The sequence below is a fragment of the Hemiscyllium ocellatum genome, chromosome 42 (genome assembly GCF_020745735.1).
Source record: "Hemiscyllium ocellatum isolate sHemOce1 chromosome 42, sHemOce1.pat.X.cur, whole genome shotgun sequence".
Taxonomy (NCBI): domain Eukaryota; kingdom Metazoa; phylum Chordata; class Chondrichthyes; order Orectolobiformes; family Hemiscylliidae; genus Hemiscyllium; species Hemiscyllium ocellatum.
In genome coordinates, this window is record NC_083442.1 from 9,645,220 (window position 1) to 9,659,260 (window position 14,041).

At 42.1% G+C, this 14,041-nt stretch overlaps 1 protein-coding gene across 1 annotated transcript in view; it reads right to left on the minus strand.

Moving 5' to 3' along the window:
- Nucleotides 1–10,764: 10,764 nt before the first annotated feature.
- Nucleotides 10,765–14,041, minus strand: part of si:dkeyp-73b11.8 (BPTI/Kunitz domain-containing protein) — a 60,354-nt gene continuing 57,077 nt past the window's right edge. The window contains exons 6-7 of the mRNA XM_060853660.1: nucleotides 11,047–11,209; nucleotides 10,765–10,950 (exon numbers count right to left, since the gene is read on the minus strand). Coding sequence (XP_060709643.1) covers nucleotides 10,765–10,950; nucleotides 11,047–11,209 — 349 coding nt within the window. The remainder of the gene's footprint in view (nucleotides 10,951–11,046; nucleotides 11,210–14,041) is intronic.

A 14,041-nucleotide genomic window follows, 5' to 3' on the forward strand; every position in this document is an offset into this window, starting at 1 on the left:
TGTTGTGCTGGATATGGACAACTGATCAAGCAACATCCAAGGAACATGTGTGTTGACCTCTCTAACATAAGCCCTTCAGCGGGAGTCCTAATGAAGGGCTTATATTCAAAACATTGATTCTGCTGCTCCTTGAATACTGTCTGACCAGCTGTGTTTTACCAGCAGCACACTCTTGACTCTGACATCCAGCAAATGTAGTCCTCACTTTCTCCTAGCAGTCTAGACAATACATTACCTCTACAGCATTAATTCCATTCACATTACTGCACTGATAAAATGAAGAGAGAGTAATTGCCCGAAATGTCAATTGTCCTGCTCCTCATTTGCTGCCTGACCTGCTGTGCTTTTCTAGCACTGCACTCTTAACTCTAATCTCCAGTGCCTGCAGTCCTCACATTCTCCTACATATTCAACAATGGTCATGTCAAAGATAAGGCAAATTCCCGACTTGCCACAAATCATGGCACATAAAATGTGGGGTTAACATTGGGAAGATCTAATCAATTTGTTTTGCATTCCAACTACACCAATGATGCAGACAAAATATTGACTCCTATATCTCCAATGTTATTGTCATTCAACCTAACAGCCAAGAAAAAAAACAATCAAGGAATGGGAAATCTTTCCGATTAACATAAAATAAACTTCACCTTACAGACACCCAATTGTTTCTCATTAACACATTGAGGCATGGGCAGATAGAACAGTGTTGTGTAAAATTAGAAAATAGATTGAAATCATGAATAATTATTCTCACTGAATTAGTTGATGACCAGTGAACACATATTTCAACAATAGATTAATTGCTTGAATGATGAAAAATGGGAGGTATGCAATTTTTATTACATATTTTACTTAGTATGTCGCTGATACTCATTCACTGACTGAAAGGCTATTGACAGTACAACCCAGCACAATTCTGAAAAGAGAAATTTGGTATACCTGAAGGAGAAAACATGTGATAGCTTTGAGGGAAGAGGATGGAATAGGGGTGAAGTGTGTAGGTCATTTAAGGAGCCAGTCCAGACATAATTGGCCAGATGGCCTCATTATGTACTACCCATTTTATGACTTGAAAATAGAATATATATTTAAACCAAAATTGGACACATGGGATTCAGGGAGAGCTTGCCAATTGGATACAAAATTGGCTTAAGGCAGGAGATAAAGTGGACGGTTGTTTTTCCGACTTGGAGGCCTGCCACCACCAGTGTTCCACGGGGATCAGTTCTGGGTTGTCTTTTGTTTGTCACTTATATTTACAATTTGGATGAACTTAGAGAAGGCATGGTTAGTAAGTTTGCAAATGACATCAAAATTGATGGCATAGTAAATAAAAGATTTTCTAAGATTACAAAGGGATTTTGATAAAAATGGGTCAATGGGTTGAGAAATGGCAGTTCGTGTTCAATCTAGAAAGATGTGAGGTCTTGCATTTTGATACAACAAACAAGGGTAGAGGTTAATCAGTTAATGGTAGGGCCTTGGATAATGTTGTACAACAGAAGGAACTGGGGGGGTTCAGATACATAATTCTTTGAAGTTTGCATTGGTGAGGCCTCTTCTAGAATACTGTGTCCAGTTATGGTCACTTAGGTGTGGGAAGAATATTTAGGTGGAGTAAGTTCAGAAAAGATTTACCAGAAAGTTGTCGATAAGGAAGGTTTGAGTTATAAGGAGAGGCTGGGTAGGCTGGAATTCTTTTTCCACTGGAGCATAAGAGGTTGAGAGGTGACCTCACAGAGGTTTATAAAATCATGAGGCTTAATAGTAGGTGTCTTTTCCCTAGGATAGGGGTTTCAAGACTGGGATCACATTTTTAAGGTGAGAGGAAAGAGAGTTTAAAAAGTCACAAGGAGAATTTTTTTTTCAAATACAGAGGGTAGGTCCTGAGGAAGTGGTGGATATGGGTGCAATTACAACATTTAAAAGATATTTCGAGAAATACATGAGAAGGAAAAGTTTTGAGGGATATGGGCCAGGAGCAGGCAGGTGGACTAGCTTAGTTTGGGATTACATTCAGCATGGATTGGTTGGACCAAAGGGTCCATTTCCATGTTATTTGACTCTATGACAAGTTGAAAGTAAGACAGAAAACTGATTATCTTATATCCAAATTTTTGGAAACATTTGTGCAATAATCAACTCATCCACATGTAATCCAGCAAAGAGTAAAAGTTAATCGTGAGGCATTATTGGATAACACAACAACAAAAAAAACTTATAGATATCAATCAATCACAAAATTCATGTCTTTCTGATGTGTTTAACAATAGATAAGCCACGTTTTCAGTTTCAAGCAGAATATTTCATCCTGACAGTCATGTAAAATATGTGGTGATGAGTTGCTGGTTAGGTTAATGGTGAATTATGTGTTACCATAAAGGGCAGAAAATGCCTCCTGTAAATCATAAATGTTGAACCTCTATTTCAAACCCACCCTGACCCTCACCCGTATCAGTTTCGGATACATGAATGGCAGCCTTGCTGTGTTAGCAACACATTCTGCATTCAACTAGGTACAGCATTCACATACTATATATCTAGTGAATAGTTGGGTCAAATACAATATCAAATTAGCTTTGGTTTGCAAATGTAAACTACAAAGGATGATATTCATCTCTGCGATGGCACACAATTTGGTGACAGAGGTTGGGCTCAACTGTTTGATTCGCCACCTGATATCCATTGATATTCTCCGTCAGCAAACCGTGTTCAGTTGCACACCAGGTCTGTTCATTTAATTGAGGGCCTCTTAGGATTAGTGTTAGAACCTTTGCCAACTTTTCTTTTGTTTAATTTATTATTCTATCAATTTTGATTTATAGCTGTGAACTGCAAATGCGCTGAAGATGATCTTTGGATTGTGAACGGCAACTTGTGTTTCAACAAAACAAACGAGGTCAGGCAGAGCAGTTAATGGCAGGTTAGCTCTTGATCAATAGGATCCTATAGATTGATCAGCACAGTGGTAGAGCAGCACGTTGAACCAGATAAGAGATGTTTGGGAATTGATCAGGCCAGTACCTGGGAAAAGAACTGTGGATACTGGAAATCAGAAACAAAAACAAAAACTGGGGGGAAAGTGCAGCAGTCTGGCAGCATCTGTGGATAGATATATTTTGGGTCCAATGAGCTTTCCTCAGAACAATAATTTCCATTTATTTCTGGGACAGAACGAGTTGGTCAAACATAGGCAAAGATCAGAGTTTGAGTTGGTTTCTGGGACTGTGTTTTTGAGAGAATGAGCTTGGCTATTGATGTTACAGCATGAAGATTAGAATAAGTTAGAATACATTCAAAGCCTTATCAAAGACTTTACTGAAGTCCATGTATAGCAAGTCAACTGCCCTACCCTCACCTACATGCTTGGTCACCTTCTCAAAAAACTCAATGAGATTTGTGAGACATGACCTGTCCTTGACGAAACCATGTTGACTATCTGAAATCAAATTGTTGCTTGCTAGATGATAAATCTTATCACTCATAATCCTTTCCAAAACCTTTTCTATAACAGAAGTAAGGCTCACTGGTCTATGATTACCTGGATCATCTCTACTGCCCTGCTTGAACAAGGGCACAACATTTGCAATCCTCCAGTCCTCTGGTACTAAACCTGTAGATAATGACGACTCAAATATCAAAGCCAAAGGCTCTGCTATCTCCTCCCTAGCATCCCAGAGAATCCTCGGATAAATCCCATCCGGCCCATGGAACTTGTCTACCTTTAACACCTGTGTGTAACTAACCTCGATCCTTTCTAGTCTAATATCTCATACCTCATTTTTCTCCTCTACAATATTCTCCTTTTCCTGAGTGAACACTGATGAAAAATGTTCATTTAGCACCTTTCCGATCTCTGCAGGGTCCACACTCAACTTCCCACTTCTGTCTTTGACTGGCCCTATTCCTATCCTAATCAACCTTTTATTCCTCACATAACTTGTAGAAAGCTTTAGGGTTCTCCTTTATTCTATTTGCTAAAGACTGCTCATGTCCTCTCTTTGCACTTAACTCTCTCTTTAAATCCTTCCCAGCTGATCTGTAACTCGCAGTCGCCTCATCTGTACCATCTTGCCTCATCACCACATAAGCCAAGGCAAGAGATGCAATTTCTGTATAAACCATGGTTCCCTTACCTTATCACTTCCTCCCTGCCTGACAGGGACATACCTATCAAGGACACGCAATATCTGTTCCTTAAACCAGCTCCACATTTCGATTGTCTGCATCCCTTTTGCTACCCCATTCTATGCATCCTTATTCTTGCCTAATTGCATTATAATTGCCCTTACCCCATCGATAACTCTTGATCTGTGTCATGTACCTATCCCTTTCCATCGCTAAACTAAACGTAACTGAATTATGGTCACTCTCTCCAAAATGCTTACCTACAACTAAGTCAGACACCTGGCCTGGTTCATTACCAAGCATCAGATCCAGTGTGGCCTCCCCTCTTGTCAGCCCTTCGACATACTGTGTCAGGAAACCATACTGCACACATTGGACAAAAACTGATCCATCTGACATACTAGAGCTATAACATTTCCAATCAATGTTGGGGAAGTTAAAGTCCCCTATAATAGAACATAGACAGGTACAGCACAGAACAGGCCCTTCAGCCCACGATGTTGTGCCGACCATTGATCCTCATGTATGCACCCTCAAATTTCGTGACCATATGCATGCCCAGCAGTCTCTTAAATGTCTCCAATGACCTTGTTTCTACAACTGCTGCTGCAACGCATTCCATGCTCTCACAACTCTCTGTGTAAAGACCCCGCATCTGACATTCCCTCTATACTTTCCTCCAACCAGCTTAAAACTATGACCCATCATGTTAGCCATTTCTGCCCTGGGAAGTAGTCTCTGACTACCGACTCTATCTATGCCTCTCATTATCTTGTATACCCACAATTAGGTCCCTTCTCCTCCTCCTTTTCTCCAATGAAAAAAGTCCGAGCTCAGTCAACCTCTCTTCATAAGATAAGCCCTCCAGTCCAGGCAGCCTCCTGGTAAACCTCCTCTGAAACCTCTCCAAAACATCCACATCTCTCCTATAATAGGGCAACCAGAACTGAACACAGTATTCCACAGTAACCAAAGTTTTATAGAGCTGCAACAAGATCTTACAACTTTTGAAGTCAATCCCCCGTTAATGAAAGCCAAAACACCATATGCTTTCTTAACAACCCTGTACACTTGGGTGGCCATTTTAAGGGATCTATATACCTGCACCCCAAGATCCCTCAGTTCCTCCACACTGCCAAGAATCCTATACTCAGTTTCAAATTTGACTTTCCAAAATGCATCACCTCGCATTTATCCAGGTTGAACTCCATCTGCCACCTCTCAGCACATCTCTGCGTCCTGTCAATGTCCAGCTGCATTCTTGATGAAGGGCTTATGCCCGAAACATCGAATCTCCTGTTCCTTGGATGCTGCCTGACCTTCTGTGCTTTTCCAGCAACACATTTTCAGCAATGTCCAGCTGCAGCCTTCAACAGCCCTCTCTTCTGTCAACTACACCTCCAACCTTTGTGTCGTCTGCAAACTTGCTGACCCATCCTTCAATCCCCTCATCCAAGTAATTAATAAAAATTACAATCAGTAAAGGCCCAAGGACAGAGCCCTGTGGAACACCACTCACCACTGACTTCCAGTCAGAATATTTTCCTTCTCCCTGTCTTCTGTTGGCCAGCCAATTCTGTATCCAGACAGCTAAGTTCCTCTGTATCCCATTCCTCCTGACCTTCTGAATGAGCCGACCATAGGGAACCTTATCAAATGCCTTGCTGAAGTCCATATACACCACATCCACAGCCTGACCCTCATCAACCTTTCTAGTCACATCCTCAAAGAACTCAATAAGGTTCGTGAGGCATGACCTGCCCCTCACAAAGCTGTGTTGACTGCATTTAATCAAGCCATGCTCTTCCAGATGGTCATAAATCCTATCTCTCAGAATCATTTCTAACACCTTGCAGATGACAGACGTGAGACTTATTGGTCTGTAATTGCTGGGGATTTCCCTATTTTCTTTCTTGAAGAGCGGTATTACATTTGCTTCTCTCCAGTCCTCAGGTACGACTTCAGTGGAGAGTGAGGATGCAAAGATCTTCGCAAGTGGCAAAGCAATTGCATTTCTCGTTTCCCAAAGCAGCCGAGGACAAATCTGGTCCAGGCCTGGTGACTTGTCAATCTTAATGTTTGGCAAAAGTTTCATCACATCAGCTTCCTCTATCTCTATCCATTCCAGCATGCACACCTGCTCTTCAAAGGTTTCATTCACTACAAAGTTTGTTTCTTTCGTAAAGACAGAAGCAAAAAATTCATTTAGGGCTTCCTTTACCTCCTCAGACTCCACATACACGTTCCCTATGCTATCCCTGATCAGCCCTACTCTTTATTTGACCATTCTCCTGCTCCTCACAAGTGTAAATGCCGTTGTGTTCTCCCTAATCCGTTCTGCCAAGCCTTTCTCGTGTCCCCTCCTGACTCTCCTCAGCCCATTTTTGAGCTCCTTCCTCACCTGCCTGTAATCCTTTAGAGCTGAGCTTGACCATAGCTTCCTCTACCTTATGTAAGCTGCTTTCTTCCTTTTGACAAGAAACTCCACCTCATTCGTCATCCAAGGTTCCTTTATCTTACCCCTTCTTGCCTGTCTCAGAGGGACATATTTATTCATCACTTGCAACAACTGTTCCTTAAACAGTCTCCACATGTCTATAGTGCCTTTACCATGGAACAATTGCTCCCAGTCCATGCTTCCTAACTCATGTCTAATCGCATCATATTTCCTCTTCCCCAATTAAATATCCTCCTATTTTGCCTAATTCTCTCCTTCTCCATAGCTATGTAGAATGTGAGGCAGTTGTGGTCACTATCACCAAAATGCTCTCCCACCACAAGATCTGATACCTGCCCCGGCTCGTTTCCGAGCACTAAATCTAGAATGGCCTCTCCCCTCATCGGCCTGTCAACGTACTGAGTTAGGAAACCCTCCTGAACACACCTTACAAAAACAGCTCCATTCAAATCTTCTGCTCAAAGGAGGTTCCAATCAATATTGGGAAAGTTAAAGTCACCCATCACAACAACCCTCCTACGTCCAAACTTTTCCAAAATCTGCCAACCAATGCTTTCTTCCATCTCCTTGCTGCTGTTGGGAGGCCTATAGTAAACCCCTAAAGAGGTGACTGCTCCCTTGCTATTCCTAATTTCCACCTATACTGACTTGGTGGGCAGATCTTCCTCGACAATGAAAGCTTTTGTAGCTCTGATACCCTCTCTGATTAGTAGTGCTACACCCCCTCCTTTTTCTCCCCCCCTCCCTATTCTTTTTAAATGCTCTAAACCCTGGAACATCCAGCAACCATTCCTGCCCCTGAGAAACCCATGTCTCTGTTATGGCCACAACATCATAGCACCAGGCTCTAAGTTCATCACTTTTATTCCTGATACTCCTTGCACTTTAACTAATCCCTTGGTTCCTTCCAGGAAAGTCCTTCCCACTGGCTGGTCTATCTCTTGCTATTGCTTCATCTGCATCAACTCTCACCTCCGGTATACAGCTCAGGTTCCCACCCCCCTGCCATACTAGTTTAAACCCTCTCAAACTACTCGAGCAAACCTTCTACCCAGGACATTGGTCCCCTTCCAGTTCAGGTGCAACCCATTCTTCTTGTACAGGTCCCACCTTCCCCAGAAGACATCCCAATTACCTACATATCTGAAGCTCTCCCTCCTACACCAGCTGTGCAGCCACGTGTTAAGCTGTGCCCGCTCACTGTTCCTCGCCTCGCTATCTCGTGGCACCAGTAGTAAACTAGAGAACACTACTCTGTTCATCTTGCTTTGCAGCTTCCATCCTAACTCCCTGAAATCACTTTTTATATCCTCAATCCTTTTTCTGGGCGGCACAGTGGCACAGTGGTTAGCACTGCTGCCTCACAGCGCCAGAGACCCAGGTTCAATTCCTGACTCAGGTGATTGACTGTGTGGAGTTTGCACGTTCTCCCTGTGTCTGCGTGGGTTTTCTCCGGGTGCTCCGGTTTCCTCCCACAATCCAAAGATGTGCGGGTTAGGTGAACTGGCCATGTAAATTGCCCGTAGTGTTAGGTAAGGGGTAAATGTAGGGGTGGGGTGCGCTTCGGTGGGTCGGTGTGGACTTGTTGGGCTGAAGGGCCTGTTTCCACACTGTAAGTAATCTAATCTAATCTAATATTATTAGTGCCAATATGTAGCACGATTTCTGGCTGTTCGCCCTCCCCTTTTATAACCTTATATACCTGATCGGATAATAACCACCATGTTCCTTTCACTCTTACCCAGAATAATGTTGCTCATCCTCTCTTCCACCTCTCTGGAACTCTGCGGAGGCCTATCAAAAACTTCAAGAAGCGTGACCTCTCCTTCTGTTTCTAACCTCAGTAGACGAGTCCTCATCAAAAATTCTCTCAGCCACCATTATACTATCTTTGACTAACGAGGCCACATGTCCCCCTCTTTTACCGCATTGCCTGTTTTTAATGAAAGATCTAAACCCTGGAAACTGCAACATCCATTCCTCACCCTGCTCTATCCATGCCTCCGAAATGGCCACAACGTCGAAGTCCCAGGTACCTATCCATGCTGCAAGCTCACCTACCTTATTTTGGATACTTATGGTGTTGAAGTAGATACACTTCAAACCACTTGGCTGGGAGGGTCTCTTAAGGTTTTATTTTTACTCTGTTGTGAACACAGAGGAGGTATGGTGATTTGGCTTGGTTCTTTGTTTCCTTGTTATAACACTAGTTAAAGACTCTGCCAGACTCCACGTGGTTTTGCAATGTGAGACAAACTAAGTTAGCCTGGTGCTTTTTTTTGTTATAGTTAGAGCACTCAGTATCAAGGTCAATGTGGTAGTGTTGAAAATAAATAGAAAGCATGGAAAACTTTAATTCTCAGAAAAAAAACGAATAGTAATTGTGATTCAGCTATTATAGTGATGAGTGGCTCAACAGTTAGCACTGCTTCCTCACAACATTAGGGATCTGGGTTTGATTCCACCCTTGGGTGACTGTCTGTGTGGAGTTTGCAATTTCTCCCAGTGTCTTCGTGGGTTTCCTTTGGGTACTCCAGTTTCCTCCTACAGTCAATCATGTGCAGGTTAGATGGATGGATTGTGCTATATTGCCCATAGTGTCCAGGGATGTGCAGACTAGATGGGTTATGGAATTATAGAGATGTACAGCAGGGAAACAGACCCTTTGGTCCAACTTGTCCATGCCGACGAGATATACTAAATTAATCTAGTCACATTTGCCAGCATTTGGCCCATATCCCACTAAATGATCCATATTTGTATACCCATCCAGCTGCCTTTTAAATGTTGTAATTGTACCAGCCTCCACCATTTCCTCTGGCAGCTCATTCCATACAAACCCCATCCTTTGCGTGAAGAAGTTGCCCCTTAAGTCCCTTTTAAATCTTTCCCCACTCACTCTAAATCTATGCTCTCTTGTTCTGGACTCCCAGATCCCAACAAAAAGGCATTGCCTATTTACCCTAACCATGATCCTCATGACTTCATAAACTCTATAATGTCACCCCTCAGCCTCCAACGTTCCAGGGAAAATAGTCCCAGCCTATTCAGCCTCTCCCTATAGGTCAAATGCTCCAACCCTGGCAACATCCTTGTAAATCATTCTGTCGTCTTTCATGTACCGTGGGAAATGTAGGGATAGAGTAGAGGTCTGGATGGGATGCATTTTGGAGGGTTGTTGCAGACTAGATAGAACCTCTACAGAGGAGAAAAAGGTAATTGGGACTATGATCCAATGAAATTCATATCAGGTGGAATTTATAAGAGAAAACCAATGGGTCATTGCCTGCATGTTATCTAATTTCAACCAGACATACCTTAGAATTATGCACTTGTGGATAGCAGGGGCCAATCGTTTGATCCCCTCCTCTTGAATAGAACATTTCTCCAAATTCAGCTCCATCACCGATTCACAAAGTTGTACAACATGAGACAATACAAAACAGTCCGTTGGGTTCAATCTCAGTGCATTCTATGGGTTGGAATCCCCAAAGATCCAATGGTCTTCTGGATGAAACCTCTACTCTGAGACTCTGACAAATAATGGAATATGTGCAGCAGTTTCCTCTTTCCAGTGACTTTGTCCATGTTTTTGATTTCTGCCTGAGCATTGGCCTACAGCCAGTCTATCACCTGGCAGGTAGTGTGAGGAGATAGCAGACCCAGGAATAGTTCCAGATTTTGGGATGAAGTGGCATTGAATGACCAACCTAAAATCAAATAAAAATCTCAAACCAACTTTCATCCTTCTTAAAAGCACAGTAAAGCATTTCCACCACATTCTGATGCTTTGGATTCAAATACTGAGTGAGGGCCACCAGGAATTCCTGGATGGTAAGGTGGGAGAAATGTGTACACAACGTTTTTAGCTGTGTCATCCCTTTCCAAGATCTCCATCATGAATCCTGAAATGAATTTGCTGGACTCCAGCTGATGCTGAATGAAGTGATTCTCATTAAAAACAATTCTCCTTTTTGAAACTCCCTGGTAAGCCAACTCCCCGAGTCGCTGTAAAATCATCCACTGGTCCTCAACATCTTGCTTGTGGCTGTCCAAGAGATTGGAAAGGTAGATGGAAAAAGTTGAGTGATGGTTTTGGGAAGAGGTTGCTTGCACTTCAGCTGTGTAAATAGCAGGCCTAAGGTTGAGCAAATGGTCCAGCAATATGAATGGTTCTAGCATATGGTGTACAGGATCTCATTCTCCTCTAACTGTTTGAAGACATTGGTAGCGAGTTCTTCACTCCCAAAAAACTTTCTGAAAAACTCTTTTCTTTCATCAGCGAGAAAGCCCAGGGTCTCAGTCCAAAGATTGACCTTGGCCTTTTCCAATGAGTCAAGTGCAGTCGGCCGGCTGGGAACCTGCACAGAACAACCTTAGAGCAGCTATTGCTGTACCAGGGAGTGCACCATTTCAAAGACTTCACATCTGCAGTCTGGCGCAACACAGCAACTCACAGAGATTTCACCAGCCACGTGGCCAGTGAAATCAATCTGGCACTTGTACTCATCTAATCCATCAAAAACAAAGAACAGATATTCAGGTTTCATCCAGATTTCTTCAATTATCTTTTCTAAATAAGGGTACAGATCCAATACCATTTCAGTCAAAGACACAGCTCTGATGATAGCATTAAGATTTCGAAATGTAGAACAAATGGGAACTGAGGATAGATGTTTCCAGTTGCCCATTCATGGACCATTCTCTGCACCATTGTTGTCTTACCAATACCAGCCAATTTGCTAACCACCATGGTGCCAGGAAGGCTGGAGTGGCCAAAACTGCTCCTGAATAATTGATCAATCCGGATTTTATAAAGCTCACTGGTGACGTACTTCCACTGCCATTCGTCATGTTCTCTGCCTCTGGAAAGGAGCTCATGTTCCACTAGTCTCCATTCACGCAGAGTGGAAATAATGATAAGCTCTGTCTATCGATCAGTGTTATTTTGCCTTCTACTTTGATGGTGCATTTGACCACATGCTCAGTTTGGAGGGGGACGTGTTGCTTGTGTTGATCTTGTATACCTTTCATAACAATGATCAAAATTATGTTGGCATTGTTCTTATTTTTTAATTAACTACATGAAAACAATTAAAGAGAAGCAAGGAGGAGTTCAAGTGGGTAGCAAAAAATGTGATTTGAATCCAAATTTTACTATGGTGTTAGAAAGTAATCTTGCTGAATAAATACTGAATTAAACTGAATATAAATCAGGAAGAATCAGATGGATTATGGTAGATTTTACATTATGACAGACAAGCCCTTCCAATCTATTGTCATCTCCATCTCTATTTGAACAGAATGTAACATTGGAACATTTGAGAAGTCAAATATTATCACGTCGTTCACTTATTATTATTTACTGTATTTGTTTTTGTCTGTTGTCCCCACTGGAGATAGTTTCAGAGTGTTTATAAGCAAGGTTTGTGAAGGTTTGTAGCTCAGGTTGAGGTTTAGGTGCAGGTTTGCTCGCTGAGCTGTAGGTTTGATATCCAGACGTTTCATTACCTGGCTAGGTAACATCATCAGTGGCGACCTCCAAGTGAAGCAAAGCTGTTGTCTCCTACTTTCTATTTATATCTTTCTCCTGGATGGGGTTCCTGGGGTTTGTGGTGATGTCATTTCCTGTTGGTTTTCTGAGGGGTTGATAGATGGCATCTAGATCTATGTGTTTGTTTATGGCGTTGTGGTTGGAGTGCCAGGCCTCTAGGAATTCTTTGGCATGTCTTTGCTTAGCCTGTCCCAGGATAGATGTGTTGTCCCAGTCGAAATGGTGTTTTTTTTATCCGTGTGTAGGGCTACGAGGGAGAGAGGATCGTGTCTTTTTGTGGCTAGCTGGTGTTCATGTATCCTGATGGCTAACTTTCTTCCTGTTTGTCCAACGTAGTGTTTGTGGCAGTCCTTGCATGGAATTTTGTAGATAATGTTGGTTTTGTCCATGGGTTGTACTGGACCTTTTAAGTTTGTTAGTTTTTGTTGAGAGTGTTGGCGGGTTTGAGTGCTACTAAGATTCCGAGGGGTTTGTGGTAATGTCATTTCAGAAAACAAACAGGAAATGACATTACCACAAACCCCAGGAACCCCATCCAGGAGAAAGATATAAATAGAAAGCAGGAGATAACAGCTTTGCTTCACTTGGAGGTCACTACTGATGATGTTATCTAGCCAGGTAATGAAACATCTGGATATCAAACCTACAGCTCAGCGAGCAAACCTACATCCTAGTGTTTATAAGATTAATGTCTGCTTTAATCTCAGACAATTTGCACCTAATGTAAACATATGGCCCGCTTGCTGAATAGGGGCTATGCATAACACACTTTTTCAATGCTTAATGTTGGTGACAGGATGATAAACCAGTGATTCAATTAAATATGCTATGTGAACCATAATTGTAAAATAACACTGTCAATGTATAAGGATCACATTGGGGTCTTCCACCAATTTTATCAACTCATTGTCCATTTCAGACTGAAAGCTGAAGCTTCTCATTGCACAGTCTAAGACTGTATGTAAATGGACTCCCTATCTATTCTGACTCTTCGTGTGAATCTACCTATACCCAGCCTGACCCCGTATTTAATTTCATGTTTTAATAAATCTGAGACTACAAATGAAGCAAATCTGATCTCAATATGAGCCTAAACATGTTTCTCAGTCAACTAATTGCCTTGCCAGAAAATTGAATACAGTCCTTGACACAGCCACTCTAAGTCAGTAAGGTTTCAGCAAATATGGGCTCTTCACAAATCCAATGTTTCAACACTGTGTAGAAATGTGTTTCTGGGACATGTGACTTATTAGAAAGCAATTCCTTATCTAGTCCTGTTTGCTTAATTAAGGTCAAGCTAGTATCATTCTATGCCCAAACAATACCTATGCAATCTGACATGTTAAACTCTAATACATATGCAGTCAGCAGAAATATGACACTTGGATGTTTAAAGATTCTGTTTCTATAAGTGACCCATATCCTCACCTTTTTTAGGTCAATGTGTGTTTCAAGTCATTGCCTAATTGGAGCCGACATATGATTCAAGACCTTCTTCAACCTGTACATACATATCAGTTCAGTCTGTCCACACTCTGGGATCACACTCTAACTTCTTTATTCACCAGATCTGACTTCATCAGTAACTAGTCTAGAACCAGTTGGGATCCTATAAATGACATCATCATGTCATGTATTTGATTCAAGCTTTAACTGGATCTGGAGCTCTATGTGACTCCAGCCCAATAGAGACTTTGTAGACTCCTAGACTCTGGCGATATTGAGGTTTACATTTGCATGAAGGCATCCCAAGTCCTAGTATTGACAGTAAAAGCAAGACTTCTTTTCAGACCCTGATGTGAATAACGGGACAAGAAACAATGGCCTGAGAAAGTACCAGGGAAGATTTTGAAGTCATCTGACTTGCAAAACTGAATGTGACTTTGTAATTCAGCATC